The 18,822-nt window shown below is 41.0% G+C and overlaps 2 protein-coding genes across 2 annotated transcripts in view; one reads left to right on the top strand and one right to left on the bottom strand.

Moving 5' to 3' along the window:
- Positions 1–6,137, bottom strand: part of C7H4orf17 (chromosome 7 C4orf17 homolog) — a 304,067-nt gene extending 297,930 nt beyond the window's left edge. Inside the window, 2 exon segments of the mRNA XM_055085866.1 lie at positions 5,244–5,402; positions 5,682–6,137. The gene's annotated coding sequence lies outside the window, so the exon portion shown is untranslated.
- Positions 6,138–6,209: 72 nt separating this feature from the next.
- ADH5 (alcohol dehydrogenase 5 (class III), chi polypeptide) lies at positions 6,210–18,619 on the top strand. Its single transcript, XM_007123385.3, has 9 exons — positions 6,210–6,304; positions 9,013–9,114; positions 10,763–10,904; positions 11,740–11,827; positions 14,373–14,592; positions 14,743–15,003; positions 15,740–15,875; positions 18,043–18,181; positions 18,322–18,619. The coding sequence occupies exons 1-9, from the start codon at positions 6,293–6,295 to the stop codon at positions 18,344–18,346; spliced, it is 1,125 nt and encodes a 374-aa protein (XP_007123447.1). The 5' UTR covers positions 6,210–6,292; the 3' UTR covers positions 18,347–18,619.
- The last annotated feature ends 203 nt before the right edge of the window (positions 18,620–18,822 follow it).

Below are 18,822 nucleotides of genomic sequence, written 5' to 3'. Positions count from 1 at the left end.
AGGGAGATCAGCTCGGTGCTTTGTGACCACCTAGAGGGGTGGGATAGGGAGGGTGGGAGGGAGGAAGATGCAAGAGGGAAGAGATATGGGATCATATGTATATGTATAACTGATTCACTTTGTTATACAGCAGAAACTAACACACCATTGTAAAGCAATTATACTCCAATAAAGATGTTAAAAAAAAAAAGAAAGGAAAATGTAGTCTGCTGTTGTTGAATGAAATAGTTCATTGATGTCAATTATATACAGGTGATTGATGGTGCTATTGAGTTCAACCATGTCCCTACTGATTTTCTGCCAGCTGGGTCTATCCATTTCTGATAGAGGGGTGTTGAAGTCTCCAACTGTTATAGTGGATTTACCTATTTCTCCTAAATAGATAGCGTCTCCATGTATTGTGACACTCTCTTGTTAGACACATACACATTAAGGATTGTTATGTCTCCTTGGATAACTGACGCCTTTATCATTATGCAATGCCTCTCTTTATACCTCATATTTCTTGCTTTGAATCTGCTGTCTGAAATTAATATAGCTACTCTAGCTTTCTGTGGAGTAGTGTTAGCATGTTATATCTTCCTCCATCCTTTTACTTTTAACCTGTATGTGTCTTTATATTTAAAGTTGGTTTTTTTGTATATAACATATATTTGGGACTTGTTTTTCTATTCATACTGACAGTCTCTATCTTCTAATTGGTGCATTTAGACTACTGACATTTAAAGTGATTACTGATATAGGTGGATTACTATCATATTTGTTACGGTTTCCTATTCGTTGTCCTTCTTTGTTACCATTTTTGTCTTCTCCTTTTCTACCTACCCTGGTGTTAATGCAGTATATTACATGATTCCATGTTTCCTTCTTTCTCAGCATATCAGCTATACTTCTTTAAAAAAATTTAGTGGTTGCCCTAGAGTTTGCAATATATATTTACAGCTAATCCAAGTTCACTTTCAAATAGCACTATATGGCTTCATTGGTAGTACTAATACTTTACAATAATAATATAATCCTAATTCCACCCTCTAATCCCTTGTATCATTGCTGTCATCCACTTCAATTATACATAACTATAATCATCAAATGTTTTGGCTGTTATTATTTTTTTTAATGAGAAGATGGAATTGGAGCTAAGTTATTTTCTACATTATTTTTAACTATTTATTTATTTATTCAGCTGCATCAGGTCTTAGTTGCAGCATGCGGGATCTTTTGTTGCGGCATGTGGGATCTTTCATTGTGGCACGTGGTCTCTTCATTGCGGTGCACGGGCTTCTTTCTAGTTGTGGCGCACGGGGTCCAGAGTGTGTGGGCTCAGTAGTTGCAGTACACAGGCTCTCCAGTCGTGGCATTCAGGCTCCAGAGCGTGCGGGCTCAGTAGTCGAGGCGCACAGGCTCTCTAGTTGTGGCACACGGGCTTAGCTGCCCCATGGCATGTGGGATCTTAGTTCCCTGTCCAGGGATCGAACCCGTGTCCCCTGAATTGGAAGGCAGATTCTTAACCACTGGACCACCAGGGAAGTCCCACCATCATTATTTTGAACAAACTGTTATCTGTTAAATAATAAAGAAAAATAAAAGTTTTTATTCTACCTTCACTTATTCATTCCCTATTGCCCTTCCTTTCTCTATTTGGATATGAGTTTCTGACCTGACTGACTTTCCTTCTCTCTGAAGAACTTCTTTTAACACTTCTTGTAAGACAGGTCTTCTGGCAACAAATTTCCTCAATGTTTCTCTGTCTCAGAAAGTCTTTATCTTTCCCTCACTTTTAAAGGATGAAGTCACAGGACACAGAATTCTAGATTGGAAGGTTTTTTCCCTCAACACATATATTTCACTTCACTATGTTTTTGCATAGGTGACTTCTGAGGAGAAATCGGCTGTAATTCTTACCTTTGCTCCTCTTTTGGTAAGGTGTTTGTTCCCTCTGGCTTTTTTCAAGATTTTTTCATCTTTGATTTTCTGTCATTTGAATATGTTATGCCTAGGTGTAGTTTTTTGTTTGTTTGTTTGTTTTGTGGTACGCGGGCCTCTCACTGCTGTGGCCTCTCCCGTTGCAGAGCACAGGCTCCGGACGCACAGGCTCAGCAGCCATGGCTCACGGGCCCAGCCGCTCTGCGGCATGTGGGATCTTCCTGGACCGGGGCACGAACCTGTGTCCCCTGCATCGGCAGGTGGACTCTCAACCACTGTGCCACCAGGGAAGCCCTTTTTTTTTTTTTCCCTAGGTGTAGTTTTTTTTGTTTGTTTATTTTTGTTTTGTTTTTTGGCATTAGCCTCCTTGATGTGCTCTGAGCTTCTTCGATCTGTGGTTCAGTGTTTGACATTAACTTGAGGAAATTCTCAATCATTATTGCTCTAAATATTGCTTCTGTTTCTTTCTCTTCCTTCTTCTGGCATTCTCATTATGTATATGTTATGCCTTTTGTAGTTATCCCATAGCTCCTAGATATTCTTTTCCATTTATTTCAGTTTATTTTTTGTTCTGTTTGCTTTTCAGTTTAGTAAGTTTCTACTGACATATCTTCAACCTCATAGATCTTTTCCTCAGCTACGTACAATCTACGAATAAACCCACTGGCACTTCCCTGATGGCTCAGTGGTTAAGAATCCACCTGCCAATGTAGGGGACACAGGTTCAATCCCTGGTCTGGGAAGATCCCACATGCCGTGGAGCAACTAAGCCCTTGCACCACAACTACTGAGCCTACACTCTAGAGCCCATGAGCCACAACTACTGAGCTCGTATGCCACAACTACTGAAGCCTGTGCGCCTAGAGCCCGTGCTCCACAAGAGAAGCCATCACAACGAGAAGCCAGTGCACTGGAATGAAGAGTAGCCCCCGCTCACCGCAACTAGGGAAAAGCCTGTGTGCAGCAACGAAGACCCAATGCAGCCAAAATAAATAAATAAATATTTAAAAAAAAAAAAAAAGCCCACCAAAGGCATTCTTCACTTCCATTTCAGTGATTTTAATTTCTAGCATTTCTTTTTGTTTCTTTCTTAGAATTTCCATCTTCCTGCTTACATTATCCATCTGTTCTTACATATTGTCTATTTTTTCCATTAGCGCCCTTAGCATATTAATCATAGTTGTTTTAAATTCCTGATAATGTCAACATCACTGCAATATCAAAGTCTGGTTCTAATGCTTGCTCTGTCTCTTCAAACTGTGTTTTTTGCCTTTTAGTACACCGTGTTATTTTTTGTTGAAAGGCAGATATGATGTACTTATTGGGTAAAAAGGTGGTAAACAGGCCTTTAGTAATGCAATGGTAAGGTGTAGGAAAAGGAGAAGGTTTCTATAGTCTTATGATTAGATCTCAGTCTTTTAGTGATCCTGCACCCCTGGACCGTGAACTTCACAAATTCTTCTCAATTTTTTTCACCCCCTCAGGTAGTACAGGATGTCTAAAGGGGGCTGCAGTTAGGTATTTCCCTTCCCCAACATCAGTTAAACTCTAATAATCCCTCAGTAGGTCAGGCTCTGGTAAAACAATCTCTTTGAGGGCAGGCCTTGTTAAGAAAAACAGAATGTTCTGGCATATTTCAAAATGGTTCCCCTTCCCCTGTGAGAAGCATGAGGGGATTCTTCTCTGATCCTGGTAAAGCACCTACAGATAAAAGTCACAGAAGTGTGAGGGCCCACTATGACTGGATTCCTCTGGAGTTTTTAACTCTCAGACTTATCCACACTAAGCCTCCAGCAATTCACCAATTACGCTTCACATTTTCCAACCCCAAAACTGCTTCCCACAGAGATGGGTTTCTGCCCTGGTAACTTGTGATGCTCTGTATCTGTCTCTCCAATTCTGGGACCAGCAGTTCTCCCTGTAATCTCACTTCTCTGATAGATCTGAGAAGAGTCTTGATTTTTCAGCCTGGTGAGCTTTTTACTTGTTAGGATGGAGTTATGACTTCCAATCGCCTTAGAAGCCAGACTGGAAACTAGAAGTCCTATTATTTTTAAGCAAAGTGCCATAAAAATGCAAATGTTTCTTCCCAGAAGATAGACAATATATCTGTAATAGGGAAAAGAAAATTAACTCTCTGCTAAAAACTCTTTTTTCACTAGAAAAAGGCTTGCTGCATTCCAAGCAGAAGTTCTATCATATACAAAGTCCTGGAATCAAGAAAGAGAACAGCCCTTTTAAGGAACTGCAAACATTCCCCAAGATTGAAGTAAGACTTGTATGGTGGAATAGCAGAAAACAAGGATGGAGAGATAAACGGGAACCAGGTTAAACAAAGCCTGGCTGGCCCAGCTACAGAGTTTGGATTTTAGCCCTCTCTCAACCCTTGAAGATTTTTAAATAGAAGAATGACATTTATTTACTTATAAACCATATCATTCAAAAATCATTAAAGGTGAAAAGAAATGTCACAGAGTGATGTTTGTTTTGGAAATATCACTAAGGGGGCATTAGTTTAGAAGTGCATCAGATTCAGGGGCCTGGCAACAAAGAAACCAGATGGGATGCTTTTTCAGAAACCCTGTAAGAAATGAGAGCCTGAACTAAGGCCGCAGCAGTGGGGACAGAGGGGAGGTACAAGAGGTAAGAGGTGCTTAGGGTTTGGCGATGGAATGAATGCAGAGGCTGGAGGAGAGGGAGAAGTTGTGATTCCCATTCCCAGGTTTCTGGCTGGGCAAATAGGTAGATGGTGATACCACACAAAGACAGAAAAAAGAGTACCTTTAAGGACAAAGGATGACAGGATGAGTTTGGGACAAGTTGAGTCTGAGATAATTGTGAGATATCCTAATGGAGGCAGAGGTCTAGAAGGCAGTTGTGTGCCCAAGTCTGGAGTTTACTGGGAGCCATCCTGATTCATAATCTAGAAGTGGTCCTTATATAAATAGAAGTTAAAAGCCATGGTGTAGATGAGTGGGTGGAGAGAAAGGAAAGACTTCGGACAAACTTTTTGGGAGCACTAACCCTTAAGGTATATACTGAGGGAAAGGAGCCATTAAAAAGCCATTAACAAGACTGAGCAGCAAGGAAGAAGAGTGGTCTGTTCAGTAGAGCCATTTTAATAAAATTCAGCACCCATAACAGAGTTTAAGAGTAAACTGACAAATACTTCATCCTCCCTCTCTCTCTCTCTACACTCTGGTCCACTCTTAAAACACATCAAATGCATCCATGTTTCAGAGATTTTTCCCTGCCCCCTTCTCCTCCTCGCAAAGTTCTCTCCCCATGTCCTGTCGACCACCATCAGAAATCCTACTCACCCTTGAGCAGCAGCTGGCATAGGAGCCTGGTGTAAAATGAAGGATGTCGCCCACCATCCAGTTCTGCAAGGATTGAGTCACCGGCCACTGCAGTCGCTGACCTACAGTGCACCCTGAAACGAATTCAGGGTGAAGATCAGGAAAGTGGCACTCCGCGCTCTGGGAAAACAGGAGAAACAGGCCCTTAGATAGTGAGAAATATTTCAAGAGAAACTTTATGAACCTGGATTCTCACACCTTCCCATGCACGAAAATCATTCACTTAAGACACCTGTTCCTCGGGACTAGCAATAACCTTCTAGGAGATAACACGCTGGATTACGTGGACCTCGCTCCTCCAAATCACATATCTACTGGCCTCCCAAGACAACTCTTCTGAGCTATCTGAGAGGCTGTCTCCCACGCCACAGTCCCCAGCAGGACACTGAATAAACTCACTGGTCGTCCCTTGCGCGTTTTTTTCAAGTTGACGCTGGGAAGCTTCCTGAAGGAGCCTCCGTTTGGGAGGTGCCCTTTATCCTTCTTCGCACAGCTCAGCTGACGGAGACTCCCTCGAAGAGCTGCATCTTACTCGCCTTGCGCCCTCAAGACGTGCCCACAGTGTGTAGAAGGAGCACAAAGACGGTGCAGTCCTCTCACGGCTTCTCACATGCTTCCAGAGAATTTAATTCCTGGTTCCTCACCTTCCACAACTCTCCTCTGTAAGCTTTATCGACGCTGCCTGGGCTACAGTTACACGGGGAAACCCTGTCCTGACAGATATAGTGCAGCGAACCTGTCACGTCGCTCGCGAAGCGTCCGCCGCCATCCAACCTCCTTGAAATCCCTCCAGTTTCCCGCGAGACCACCTGGGCCTCCGCTGGAGCGTTGGCCCGGCCGCACTGCAGGCCCCGCCCCTCACGTCCCGGCCCCCGCAAACCCCGCCTCCACGCTCTCCCCGGCGAAGGCGGGACCGCGCCGGACGCACGCCCCCCCCCCACATCCTCGATCTTTTGTTGCTGTGAGTCACCTTCTGAGTCCTCTCTTCGCGCTGACCGGAATCCGAGGAGATGGCGAGCCAGGTATTGTCAGCTGCTACGCTGGCTGAGTCCAGAAAAGGAAGGGAGGGAGGGAAACCATGGAGCAGAACCGGGTCTCTGGCCGGGGGGGTGGGTGGGGTGGGGCAGTCAGGAGGTGATGGGGAGACGCGCGGGGCTTGGCCCGGAGACGGCCTCCGGCTGCCGGAGCTGAAACGGGGCTTCGGGCGAGCGGTTCAGCAGGAAGGGAGGGAGGAAGCTTTGTTTCGGCTCCGTTCGTGGGAGGGTTTTTGCTGCTTCTTTCTGGGGCAGCCGAAGCGGGGTGGAGGTGGGGAGAACCGGAGAGTGGAGGTGGGGGGGAGTCGGTCTCTAGCCTGGTGTCCTGGGGGTGGCTTAGGGGCCGCCACGCCTTGCGTACACAAAAATAAGTAACTTGCCCGGGGCCATACTTTTAGGTGGCAAAGCTGCAGCCAAAGCCCGTGCTCCTAACCCCTACATTGCTTGTTTTTCACGATAGTAGTTCATAATTGAGCTATTATTGTGCCACCAAGGAATGAATTTTTGGAAGGCTCCTAGGGCCCTTTCGGTAACGTTTTGGAGCACTTGGGCACCACAGCTTTATACATACCCTCCTTTAATCCTCACATAACAGCTATGCAAGGTATTAGCCCATTTTACAGACCAAAAACTTGAGGCTTAGTGGTTGGTCGTGCTTAGTGATCACACTAAACATAGTGAGCCGGGGTTCCGAACCCTGTGCAACAGACTATTATTGCAAGTTCCTGGAATACACATTAGACAATAAAGAAAGGCAGAAATATGAATAATATGATTAATCCGTCTAAAGTTGCTGATTGTTTTAATGCTTTGCAAACGAGATTTTCTAAAAAGATTTGGACTTGAATAGAAATGGTAAATTCTAAACGATCTTTCAGATTTAACAAGTTGGCAGGTTTTTTTCCTTATTAGCAAGTGTCTTCAGCAGAGAATGTGAAAAATTATAATTCCTGTGATAGTTCAGTTGTTGAAGTAGGGCAATTGCGTGTGGATTTAGCGTGGGGCTTTGTTTTGTTTAGAATTGTCATTGACAAGAAAAGGTTAAACTCCTTTCACATATGCTTTAAAAGGGTGGAGGAGGGACTTAAAGCTTAGATTATGGATGATTTATTCTTGTTGCTTCAGATCTCTAGAATATGTGACTTCATTGTTAGTATTCTGAATTTTACCTTTGGAGTTTTGTTTTGAGATTTACGGTACATTGAGGTGAAAAAAGATTCTAATGCAGTGTATGAATTTTTTTTACCAGATTGATGGATTGATCAGATTTAATATCTACATTTTAATTTTAAAAGTGATCATTTCCAGCCTCGCCAATTTACACAAGCCACTCATCCTTCTACATAGTTCAGTTCTTTTCCTCTACTCTTTGTTCTCTTGCTACTAACTACCACCTTATTTCTGCAAAGCTACACTGTGTCAAGGACTGTATGTGGCTTCATATTCATCATTCACAGTCACTCTGTATGTAGATATTTTATCTTTATGTAACTAGCTTTTCCTCATCTTTCCGCATCCCAGTTAAAAGTGACGCTTTCCCAAACCCACCAACCAAAGTTACACTCTTTCTCCGCATTTTGCATTCTGTAGCACTTTGTGCCTATCCCTTTAAATCACACTTTTTGTAATCGTTGTCTTTCAAGTCTGTCTCCTATAAACCCAGTGCAATCTTTATTCTGTGAACATGTTTCATAAGCATTATGGGAACGAGTCAAAACCTTCCTCGTTACACTTCATTCTCTGGTAAAGAAGGAGTGTACTGACTAGACTCTGAAGTAGCACTATACTATAGAAATACAGTATGAGTCACATATATAATTTTAAGTTTTCTATTAGCCACATTAAAACGGTATTAAATTGGATTAAAACTTAACCCAATGTAGTCAAAATACTATCTCAACATGTAATCAATATTTTTTAAATATTATTGAAATATTTTAATTTTTTTATACTAACTCTTCAAAATCTGGGTATATTTTCTACTTACAGCTTATCTCAGTTCAGACTGGCCATTTTTCAAGCTCTCAAAAGCCACACATGGCAAGTGGCTACTGTGTTGGATAGCACAGTTGAAAGTGATAGATGTAGGTTTTTTTTAATTCTCCCATTCTGATACTTTTCCTTACGCTCCTTCCCACCGTGCAGTTTTGCACTAAACCAGTGTTACTTAAACCAGCCTGAGCAAAAGAATTTCGTAGGGCACATCTTAAGCATTCAGAGTCCTTGGACCCTGTACCAGACTACTGATTCAGATTTTCTTGGAACCTATATTGTTAACCAGCTCCGGTTTATGCATTGTAGAGGGTCATTATATATTTGATGAGTGAAACTTTATATTTTTATGGGGGGGGGGGGGTTGGCCATGCGGCTTGCAGGGATCTTAGTTTCCCCGGAACAGGGATTGAACCTGGGCCCCAGCAGTGAAAGCGCCGAGTCCTAACCACGGGACTGCCAGGGAATTCCCGAATTAAACTTCTTCATGTGGTCATCTCAATTAAATCTTTTTAATGAATATCATTTATACAAAGTATAAACACGTGCCAGACAGTTCTCCATGTCACTTAGAGTTATATGTGTCTTTGTGAATTTGTGATATACTTTCTAAGATTAGCATTCATCAGCATCTAAATTAACTAATAAGTAGTTTGTTACTAGTTCAGGAGGATAAACATCTTGCTCTGTTTTCCCCATTTCAGGTTATCAAATGCAAGGCTGCGGTTGCCTGGGAGGCTAAAAAGCCTCTCGCCATAGAGGAGATAGAGGTGGCACCCCCAAAAGCTCATGAAGTTCGAATTAAGGTAATGAAACAGCTAAGGCACTGGGAAAAAAAGGCTTACAATTAGGTCTCTGGATAGATGAGTCCTCTGAGGTCTGCAGAGGAGAAATCCCAAAGGACAGTGTCAAGGAGAAGGTATTGAAAGTCATCCAACCTTGGAATCACAGCCTCTTATTTTATCCCTCTGACCTTTGCAGCCCTCTTCTCCATCTTTTTAGCTTTGGTGTTGCGCTGAGCAGCCTTCTCCATGGATCACTGGATTACTGCACTTTATCTTCTGTAGCCTGGGTTTAAGGTGGCTTTGTAGGATGCTCCCCTTTCTGCTGGTCCCATAAGTTAAAATGTGTGATGACACATTAGAAACAAAAGAAGAAAGATATGGTCTTTGGATTGTTAGAAGAAACTTCAAATAAGATTTGGGAAGAGGTTCCTAATTGATTAGACCAACAAGCAAGTGAAGTAAGCTTGCTAAGAGAGCTTTAAAATGTACTGACCCTTGCAGACAAGGCCAGGGTTCAGGGGATTCATTATTCCAGTGCTTCTCAACCTCTGCTGTGGCAGAGAAATTGAAGTTACCCCTGGAGAGAGGCATATTGCACAAGGCAGCCAGCTGGATATTCTGGCATTCTCCTCTGTACTTGTTTTGATATAAAATCAGTGCTTTAAAGTAGTGAACATTGAATAAAACTAACCTTCTAGAAAAAATAAGCGTTTTTTGCTGTGAATTGGAGTATACTTCCCCCATCCCACCTCCAATTCTCATGTTCCCAGGGGTCACACTTAACAGGTCGAGAAGCCAGAGCCAAATAACTTTTTCAGATCCTTTCAACCCAGGCCCAGGAATCTGAAATCTTAGACTAGTGTGTATGTTTTTCTTTAAGTTCAGAAATCAGCCTGATTGTGATTTTGCTACTAAAAAAGAAAATGTTGGTCCTGGATGTACTAAAATGAGCCGTATGGGGCACACGGAGTTCAGCAGTCTTCCTTGGGAAACTGCTAACAAACAGCTAAGAATGTTACATTGTAATCGGATATATTTGTGAGAAGCATAGAAGCATAAATACAGACACCCCCAAGACTTTTCCTTTCTGTGCTTTTCGTAGTTTGGAAAAATGAGAGATGCTTGAAAGCTAAAGAAATCGGCATAAAGGGCTTATTCAAGTAGAAATTGTGTGTGGCTGCTAAAAGGGGAGTTGGTTCCAATAAAATCTCTATGAGTTTTGGCCCAGACCAAGCAGGCTGACGTATTTCAGAAATAGCCAATACCTTCTTAGAAATCGCATTCCCCAACAGGAGGAGGCCAGCAGTGGGATGGGCTGCACCTGCTTTTGCACACAGGTGATGTTCGTCTCCACACCTGCAGAAGGCACGGTGCCCAAAACATCACCTTGTTTACCTTCTCCTGCTAACATGCACTGAAAAGGAGAATAGATGTACCATGTTTCATTGCCTACAAATGCACCATTACTTTTAAGTACCACTAAGAAAATGCTGCCAGTTCTAATTAAGATGCCATAGAGTATAAGCATATGCTGATTTTAGAGAGGTTAAAATATGAAAGAATTGTATCGTCTAATCAGTAAAATATGTTATTAAAGTAAAAGTGCCTCCACCTATGCCTCACTCTGAATCGCATGCACACACGTGGACACTCTTTAATACCCTGTTAGATTATTGCCACTGCAGTTTGCCACACTGACGCCTATACCCTGAGTGGGGCTGATCCTGAAGGGAGTTTTCCAGTGATCTTGGGACATGAAGGTGCTGGAATTGTGGAAAGTGTTGGTGAAGGAGTTACTAAGCTGAAGGCAGGTAAGGAGAGTATTTGAATCACTTATTTTACAATTTTGGCTTATTTCTATAGGGAAATTATGTTTCTGATAACTTATACATTGTTTATTTGTGAATAAGTTATCACCTAAGTAAGTTGTCAAGATTGATTTTATACACCTCATCTGGAAAGCACAAATATTTGAGAGTTTCTCTCTGATTATGCAGACTGCTGTTTATCTGAAATGGTTTAAGTACATCTCCAAAGCAAGTTTTGCCCAATTAAGCAAGGATTTTTGAAGATGCATTGAGTCAGTGTTTTGAAGCACATGACCTCCTTGTTCTCCACTTACTGTTTTAAAAGTTTCACTTAGACAAAAAGTTGAAGCTTGTATTTTTTGCATAGGCAGTGTCTGAATGATGTCATGTAGGTAAAGTTCTAGGTCTTAAAGTTGTTAACTTTGCAAAGCCGCATGGGTTGACAAGAATGGGAATTTGGGGGACTTCCCTGGTGGAGCAGTGGTTAAGAATCCGCCTGCCAGTGCAAGGGACAAGGGTTCGAGCCCTGGTCCAGGAAGATCCCACATGCTGCAGAGCAGCTAAGCCCCTGTGCCACAACTACTGAGCCTGTGCTCTAGAGCCCGCAAGCCACAACTACTGAAACCCGCGCGCCTAGAGCCCGTGCACCGCAAAGAAGAGTAGCCCCCGCTCGCCGCAACTAGAGAAAGCCTGCACACAGCAACGAAGGGCCAACGCAGCCAAAAATAAATAAATAAAAAATTTTTAATTAAAAAAATGGGAATTTGCAGGGGCTGATGTATTCATTTAGAATCAGATGCTACCTATTCAGGATAATGTCCTTGCATTTGTTTTCCAGGTGATACTGTCATCCCACTTTACATCCCACAGTGTGGAGAGTGCAAATTTTGTCTAAATCCTAAAACGAACCTTTGCCAGAAGATAAGGTTAGTGTCTTTTTATTTTATTCTTAAAACAAGAGGTAACACTAATCATGATAATATCATGATAATAAGTAATTATGTGGCAATTTATACAGGGCATTTTACATGAATTATTTCATTCCATCTTTAGGGCAACCTGTCATTATCACTGCTATCACTATATTCATAGATGAGAAAATTTAGACCCAGAAATTAAGTAGTATGCCCAGCATCATCAGCTGTTAAGAGGTACCTCACAAATTTCTGAACCCGTTCTCTTTGCATAACACTAGGCTAAATTTGCCAAAATATGTAGTAAGGAGGGACATGCTTATGAAATTAAATGAAGTCATTTTTTGTTTGTTTTTGCTTGTTTTTGTTTTTTGTGGTACGCGGGCCTCACTGTTGTGGCCTCTCCCGTTGCGGAGCACAGGCTCCGGACGCGCAGGCTCAGCGGCCATGGCTCACGGGCCCAGCCGCTCCGCGGCACGTGGGATCTTCCCGGACCGGGGCATGAATCCGTGTCCCCTGCATCAGCAGGCGGATTCTCAATCACTGCGCCACCAGGGAAGCCCTGAAGTCATTTTTATGAGCCATTTTGTTGTCCATGAAATCGAAGTAATAAAACTTAGCTCATAAGGTTTTGGGAAGACTACAAGAGATAACATAACCTTTTGACACAGAAAAGGTGGTTATTTGATTGTAGCAAGGTAACACAAAGAACTTCGAGGCATTTAAGATCTTGTGTTAATGAAGTAATTAAAGTATACAAATCTTAAGTGTACAGCTTCACGAATTTTTATACATATACACACCTAATAGTTATAACCATCACCCAGATCAAGATAGAGAACCCTTCCAGCAGCCCACAAAGTTCTTCATGTCCCATACAAGTCAACACCTGCCTCCCTCAAAGCTAACCACTATTTTGATATCTTTCACTGTAGAAGTTCATGTAAACAGAATTATGCAATATGTGCTCTTTTGTCTGGCTTCCCTCATTCATAGTGTCTGAGATGCATCCAGGTTGCTCTGTGCATCAGTGGTTTTCTTTTGTTTCTTTCACATTCCATTCCAAATAATCACTGTTAATCCATTCTCCTGTTCATGGACGTTTACGTTGCTGCCAGTTTGGACCTTTTGTGATTAGTGCCACTGTAAGCATTCATATGTGTCTCTTGATGGACATATACACAGCTTTCTCTTGGGTATTTCCCTAGGATCGAAATTGCTGAGTCATGGGATATACTCCCACCAGCGGGTGTTTGGGAGATCTGTTTGTTTTTGCATTTTTTTCTAATGCCATTGACAAAATTAGTTTCTATTTTTGGAAATAACGTTCCATTTATTTTATCACGTAAATCCAGTTACAAAGCTAGAACCAAAAAAAGAAAAAAAAAATCTAGTCATTTTGAAAGGGAATTCCAAACACGGTCTGAAAAAATTTTGACACGTCAGATATAATAATGGTAATAGCTTTTTTTGTGGCTGTCTGTAACCTTTTAGAAGGACAAGTCCTTTCAAAGCTTAAAATACATCCCATATCACCTTTTGTTCAAGAAACTCTTCTGGGACAGGAGCAATTTCTCACATTCAGAGCTAAACAAACTTAACTTGCTCTCATAAAGATACAAGTTATTTATGGTAGAGCTTTGTCACCTATTTGTTCTTTGTTTCTGATCATATTTTTGTTTTTCTCTCAAAGGAAATGTACTTATCCTTGAATCCAGAGGCAATCCATTTTTCTTCATCTATATATATTTATTTATTCACATATATTCCAAAGGATTTGTCCAAGAATGTACATCAAATTGTAGTGTTTATTTTTGTTAAAATAACATATATATTAAGCACTCTGCCAGGCACAGTGCTAATGCTTTACATAACCTCTCATTTGATCTTTATAGCAATGTCTAAGAAAGATAGGTTTCTCTGATTTTCTGATGAGGAAACTGAGGCACAAAAGTTAATTCACTTGCCCAGGATCACGTGGGATTTGAGCACAAGTGTGTCTGCCTTTAGGGCCCACGTTCCTAAGCCAAGATGTTACATCACCTATTTAGAATATCAAAAATAATTTTTGTTACCATGTATCATATCAGTGGAGAGAGCTACACTTTTGAAATAGGCCTCCTGAAAGAATCAGCCAGTGTGGACATCTACTTTCATCAGCTGATATGGATAGTTGCTTGTAATCTTTGCTGTGTAGATGCTGGTTTTGGCTTTATGAAGTTATATTTGCTCACAGAGTTTTATGATGGAATTTTAAAATCATTTCATCTGATCCATAAATTGTACCTGTTAAAATTATTTCAATACTCTGACAGTATAATCCAGAAGCATATTGAATGTTGGAAAAGATAGGTAAGATTATAATTCTTTTATAAGTTTTCCTAATAAGGCATTGCTGAAAGGTGCTAAATTATTAATGAATATATTAGAAATTAGACTTTTGGTCTTAGCACACTCTTCCGTTTACTGGTCATTATTTTTAAAATTGATTTCTTTTTCCTGTGCATTTTAGGAAACTTGATCCTACCCTACCTTCTTCCTTTTTTATTTTCTTTAGAGTCACTCAAGGGAAAGGATTAATGCCAGATGGCACTAGCAGATTTACTTGTAAAGGAAAGACAATTTTACATTACATGGGAACCAGCACATTTTCTGAATACACAGTTGTGGCTGATATCTCTGTTGCTAAAATTGATCCTTTAGCCCCTTTGGATAAAGTCTGCCTTCTGGGTTGTGGCATTTCAACTGGTTATGGTGCTGCTGTGAACACTGCCAAGGTAAGTGTTGGCCTGGGTTTTAGCATCCACCTTCTAATTTCATACAACAAAGCCTTGCTGGAATAGTGAAATTGGCCCAAACAGTAAGAAACCTAATGATTTCCTTGACTCTTGTGAAATGAGTACCTTATAGACTATCTTTACTATTAGGTGGAGCCTGGCTCTACTTGTGCCGTCTTTGGCCTGGGAGGAGTTGGATTGGCAGTTATCATGGGCTGTAAGGTGGCTGGTGCATCCCGGATCATTGGTGTGGACATCAATAAAGATAAATTCACAAGGGCTAAGGAGTTTGGGGCCTCTGAGTGTATTAACCCCCAGGACTTCAGTAAACCTATCCAGGAAGTGCTCGTTGAGATGACTGATGGGGGAGTGGACTATTCCTTTGAGTGTATTGGTAACGTGAAAGTCATGGTGAGTATGCTTGCCTTCATTCCAAGTGGGGCGGGGTGGGGGGGGGTGCTGCTTTTTTTAATATAATTTCCTTAATTAAGGTCAAAAATTGTTTTGTTTTGGAAAGGAAAATTCTTGAATTCCCTGATAAGAATTATTAAAAGGGAAAATGACTACTTGAGCTAGAAATTGGAAATGATACAAGGGAAAGATGAAGGGAAATGTTTCTTTGCCTTTCAGTGTACACTTAAATCTCAGAGTGTGTTTCATTAAATGAAAAGGCAAAATGATGCAGCTGTAGAGAACATGGGCTTTGGAATTAGATATATGTCCACTTACTAACTCAGTGACCTTGAGCAACTACTTAACTTCTCTAAACCTGTGTCCTCATGTGTAAAATGCAGATAGTAACCATAGGTACCTGACACAAAGTAGACACTCAACAGAAGTATAACTGTTACTTCTCTGCCTGCTGCCTTTATTAAGCCTTTAGAATTTTGAGCTAAGATTTACTTTTTAAAATAACAAATGAAAGCTTTAAATTCTTTCCATTTGTGTCAGTGTTGAGCCAAGTTCGTAAATTTTTTTAAATACCTGTTAAAATTGTTCAATAAAATTAAACTTACTAAATACTCACTTTGATCATTTTGTTGCCATTTTTCTGATAAAGTTCTGTACCACCACCCTCTCCCCGGGAAGTTTCTGGGGAAGCAGATATTCTCAGCACAATGCACTGACTTCTGTGATTTGCCTGCAGAGAGCAGCGCTGGAGGCCTGCCACAAAGGCTGGGGCGTCAGCGTGGTGGTTGGAGTAGCTGCCTCAGGTGAAGAAGTTGCCACTCGTCCATTCCAGCTGGTAACAGGCCGCACGTGGAAAGGCACTGCCTTTGGAGGTACTTTGGTGGATGAGATGAGTACATTTTCTCTTTCGTTACTTCCATTGGCAGAATTTTAATCCCAATCAGTATTTACCGCTGGGACTGGGGAGGTGCTCAGCTTCTCCTGAAACACAAGGCTACTTCTTACACATTGAAAAAAATATTAATATTCCCGTTAATGAAATAGTTGAGGGTAGGTCAGGAGTGAGAACCTGGATACAGGATAAGCAAACAACAGTATCAGCCACCCTGTGCCATGTTGTAGGCTTACATAGGTTATTGGCATTTTTTACTCATTTTTCCAGAGAGTGCAGTGATCCCTGGATGTGATCATACTTCCGTCTGAATAGTACTGATTTCAGCAGTAACCAGTACTAAGTCTTAAACTGAAAATATTAAATTTGACAAAACCTTACAACAGAATTGAAAAGCTGCCAGACTGATCATTTTTCCCTTGTATGATCCTAAAAGTACATGGTGGTTTGGGGCTGCCTAACTACCAGCAGAATGCTGAGAAAGTTTCCACCTTTTTCAAGGTTGCTCAGCTAGAGAAAAGACATCAAAACATGTTTGTATATCCCAACTGTTGTGCATAGATGAAATCTAAAGTTTTTCATAGATTTTGTAAAAATATATTTATATCCTTACCATCCTCCTAAAGAAAGAGAATTACATAGCATGAGGTTTTTTTTCCCCAAGAATTTGCATTTCTTTTTTTTTAACATCCTTATTGGCGTATAATTGCTTTACAATGGTGTGTTAGTTTCTGCTGTATAACAGAGTGAATCAGCTATGCATATACATATATCCCCATATCTCCTCCCTCTTTCGTCTCCCTCCCACCCTCCCTATCCCACCCCTCTAGGTGGTCACAAAGCACGGAGCTGATCTCCTGTGCTATGCGGCTGCTTCCATGAGCTGTCTTTTTTACATTTGGTAGTGTATATAAGTCCATGACACTCTCTCACTTCATCCCAGCTTACCCTTCCCCCTCCCCGTGTCCTCAAGTCCATTCTCTAATAGCATGAGTTTTTAATGATCTGTGTTTAACCAAGTGTCCCCTACCTCATATTATGCCAGCTTTTTTTTCAAGGCCAGAAGAAAAGATTAGGAAAGTATAAAAAAATGAAGGGTTTGGCCAAAGTTTTCCTTCTTTATTCTACAGAATTTGTCAAGGCAAATGTCAAGCTGACTAAACCCTCATTTCCAAAGCGCTACACGTATGCCGCACTTGAGTATTTTAGAACAGACTTTCAGAGCCATACATGGAGCTCTGGGGCATCATCTCAGGGTTCATAGCTGTATTTGAAAGGCTGTTCTTAGTCCAGGAGATTGAGCCCGGGGGTTTGGTAGTCACCTCCCACTGAAGCCTCATCCAAACACATGCTTCTTGGGAAATAAGCTGGAGCCTTGGGGCCCCATGGGTGTTGCTAAAATATGTCTCACAAATGTAAACAGAAGTTTTAGTTTAGGGAATGGCAGTGGCTGTGGTTGTCTCAGTTACCAGGAGATTTAAAGGAGAAAAAAAAAAGCACTGCAGTTTGGAAGGAAAGGGTAACTGGTAGAGGACACAAGAGGGGAGATTTGGGAAAGGCTCAAAAGAGGTTTGAAATGTGGTCCCAAGACTCCCTGGTTTAAAAGGTGGGAAGGCTTCTTTGTTGATTTACTGCTTCTTTCAATACAAGTGAGAAATTAAAGGATCTAATTTTGTTTAAAATCGTAACTAAAGATCACCTACTTTGCTTTTCAATTTGTTTTCTCTTCTGAGATGGTATCCTTATTGTTGAAATTAAAACCACAGAAATAGTCATGTATCACATCAGTTTTTTTTCTTCCTTGAATTTCACGATTACAGAAATCTTTGCTGTTGTGGACTTAAATAAGCATATTCTGAGACTTCTAGAGTTCTATCCTGTATGGTTTTAAAATCTCCATTAAGATTTAATGAGATTTTAGTAAACTTTAATACAGAAAAAGGCAAGTGCTCAAAAGGCATTTACTTTTTTCTTAATTAAATATGTGCATTTTTTTCTTCCTCTCTATGCTGATTTTGAAGTTTTTCATTCCTCTTTAGTTCGTGAAAAAATTCATTCTCTTAAATGTCTTTGTCACCCACTAAGTAATAAGCATACTGTAGAGATTCGTTGGAAAACTTAATGAATAGATGTATGATTTCTTTCAGGATGGAAGAGTGTAGAAAGCGTCCCAAAGTTGGTGTCCGAATATATGTCCAAAAAAATAAAGATTGATGAATTTGTGACTCACAGTTTGCCTTTTGACCAAATTAACAAAGCCTTTGAACTGATGCATGCAGGAAAGAGGTGAGCTTTCTCTTTAGCTGTGTAATGTAGAATGTGGTAATGATTTGGGGCTTATGGAGGGAGAAGGGTAAAAAAAAAACAGTTTTAGTGGTCTTCAAAGAATTCATTCAGAACCTGTTTATTGCTTTCTTCTCTTACAGCATCCGAACTGTTTTAAAGTTTTAAATCCAAAAGAGAAAAATTCTTCCATCCTTGTAACTAAGTCTTGTGGTCTGATTGGAGCAGCCAGACAAGCAGGAAGGAGCTCTTTCAAGTTCACAGCTTCTTAGACCTTCATTAACTGACTCTGGAGAATAATGTTTTGTGTATAAATTCATAAATGTCTAATCAAGGACAAGGCTAATACTGTCATAAGTCTGTTTTCTGGACTCTTCTTCACATAAATAATTGCTGGCTCATTAAGGAATATTTTTAACATAATAAAAGGACTTTCTGCATCTGTGTGGAAGTTGTGAGCTCTCTGTTGTATGCCAAATAATTCTTTCTCATGGTTCCTCTCCCATTACCTTCATTCTTTAAAGGAAAGATGGAGGAAGAAGGGCGGTGGTGAGTATCTGAACCTTGTCTTCTACTGTCCTTGGTAACTTTTGCTTAACTTTTAAGGGTCTCAGGCCCATTTAGTAAAGAGCAGATTTCTCCAA

This window comes from Physeter macrocephalus, chromosome 7 (assembly GCF_002837175.3).
Source record: "Physeter macrocephalus isolate SW-GA chromosome 7, ASM283717v5, whole genome shotgun sequence".
NCBI lineage: Eukaryota > Metazoa > Chordata > Mammalia > Artiodactyla > Physeteridae > Physeter > Physeter macrocephalus.
Note: the sequence above shows the minus strand (reverse complement) of the source record. Positions and strands in the feature narration are given on the sequence as shown.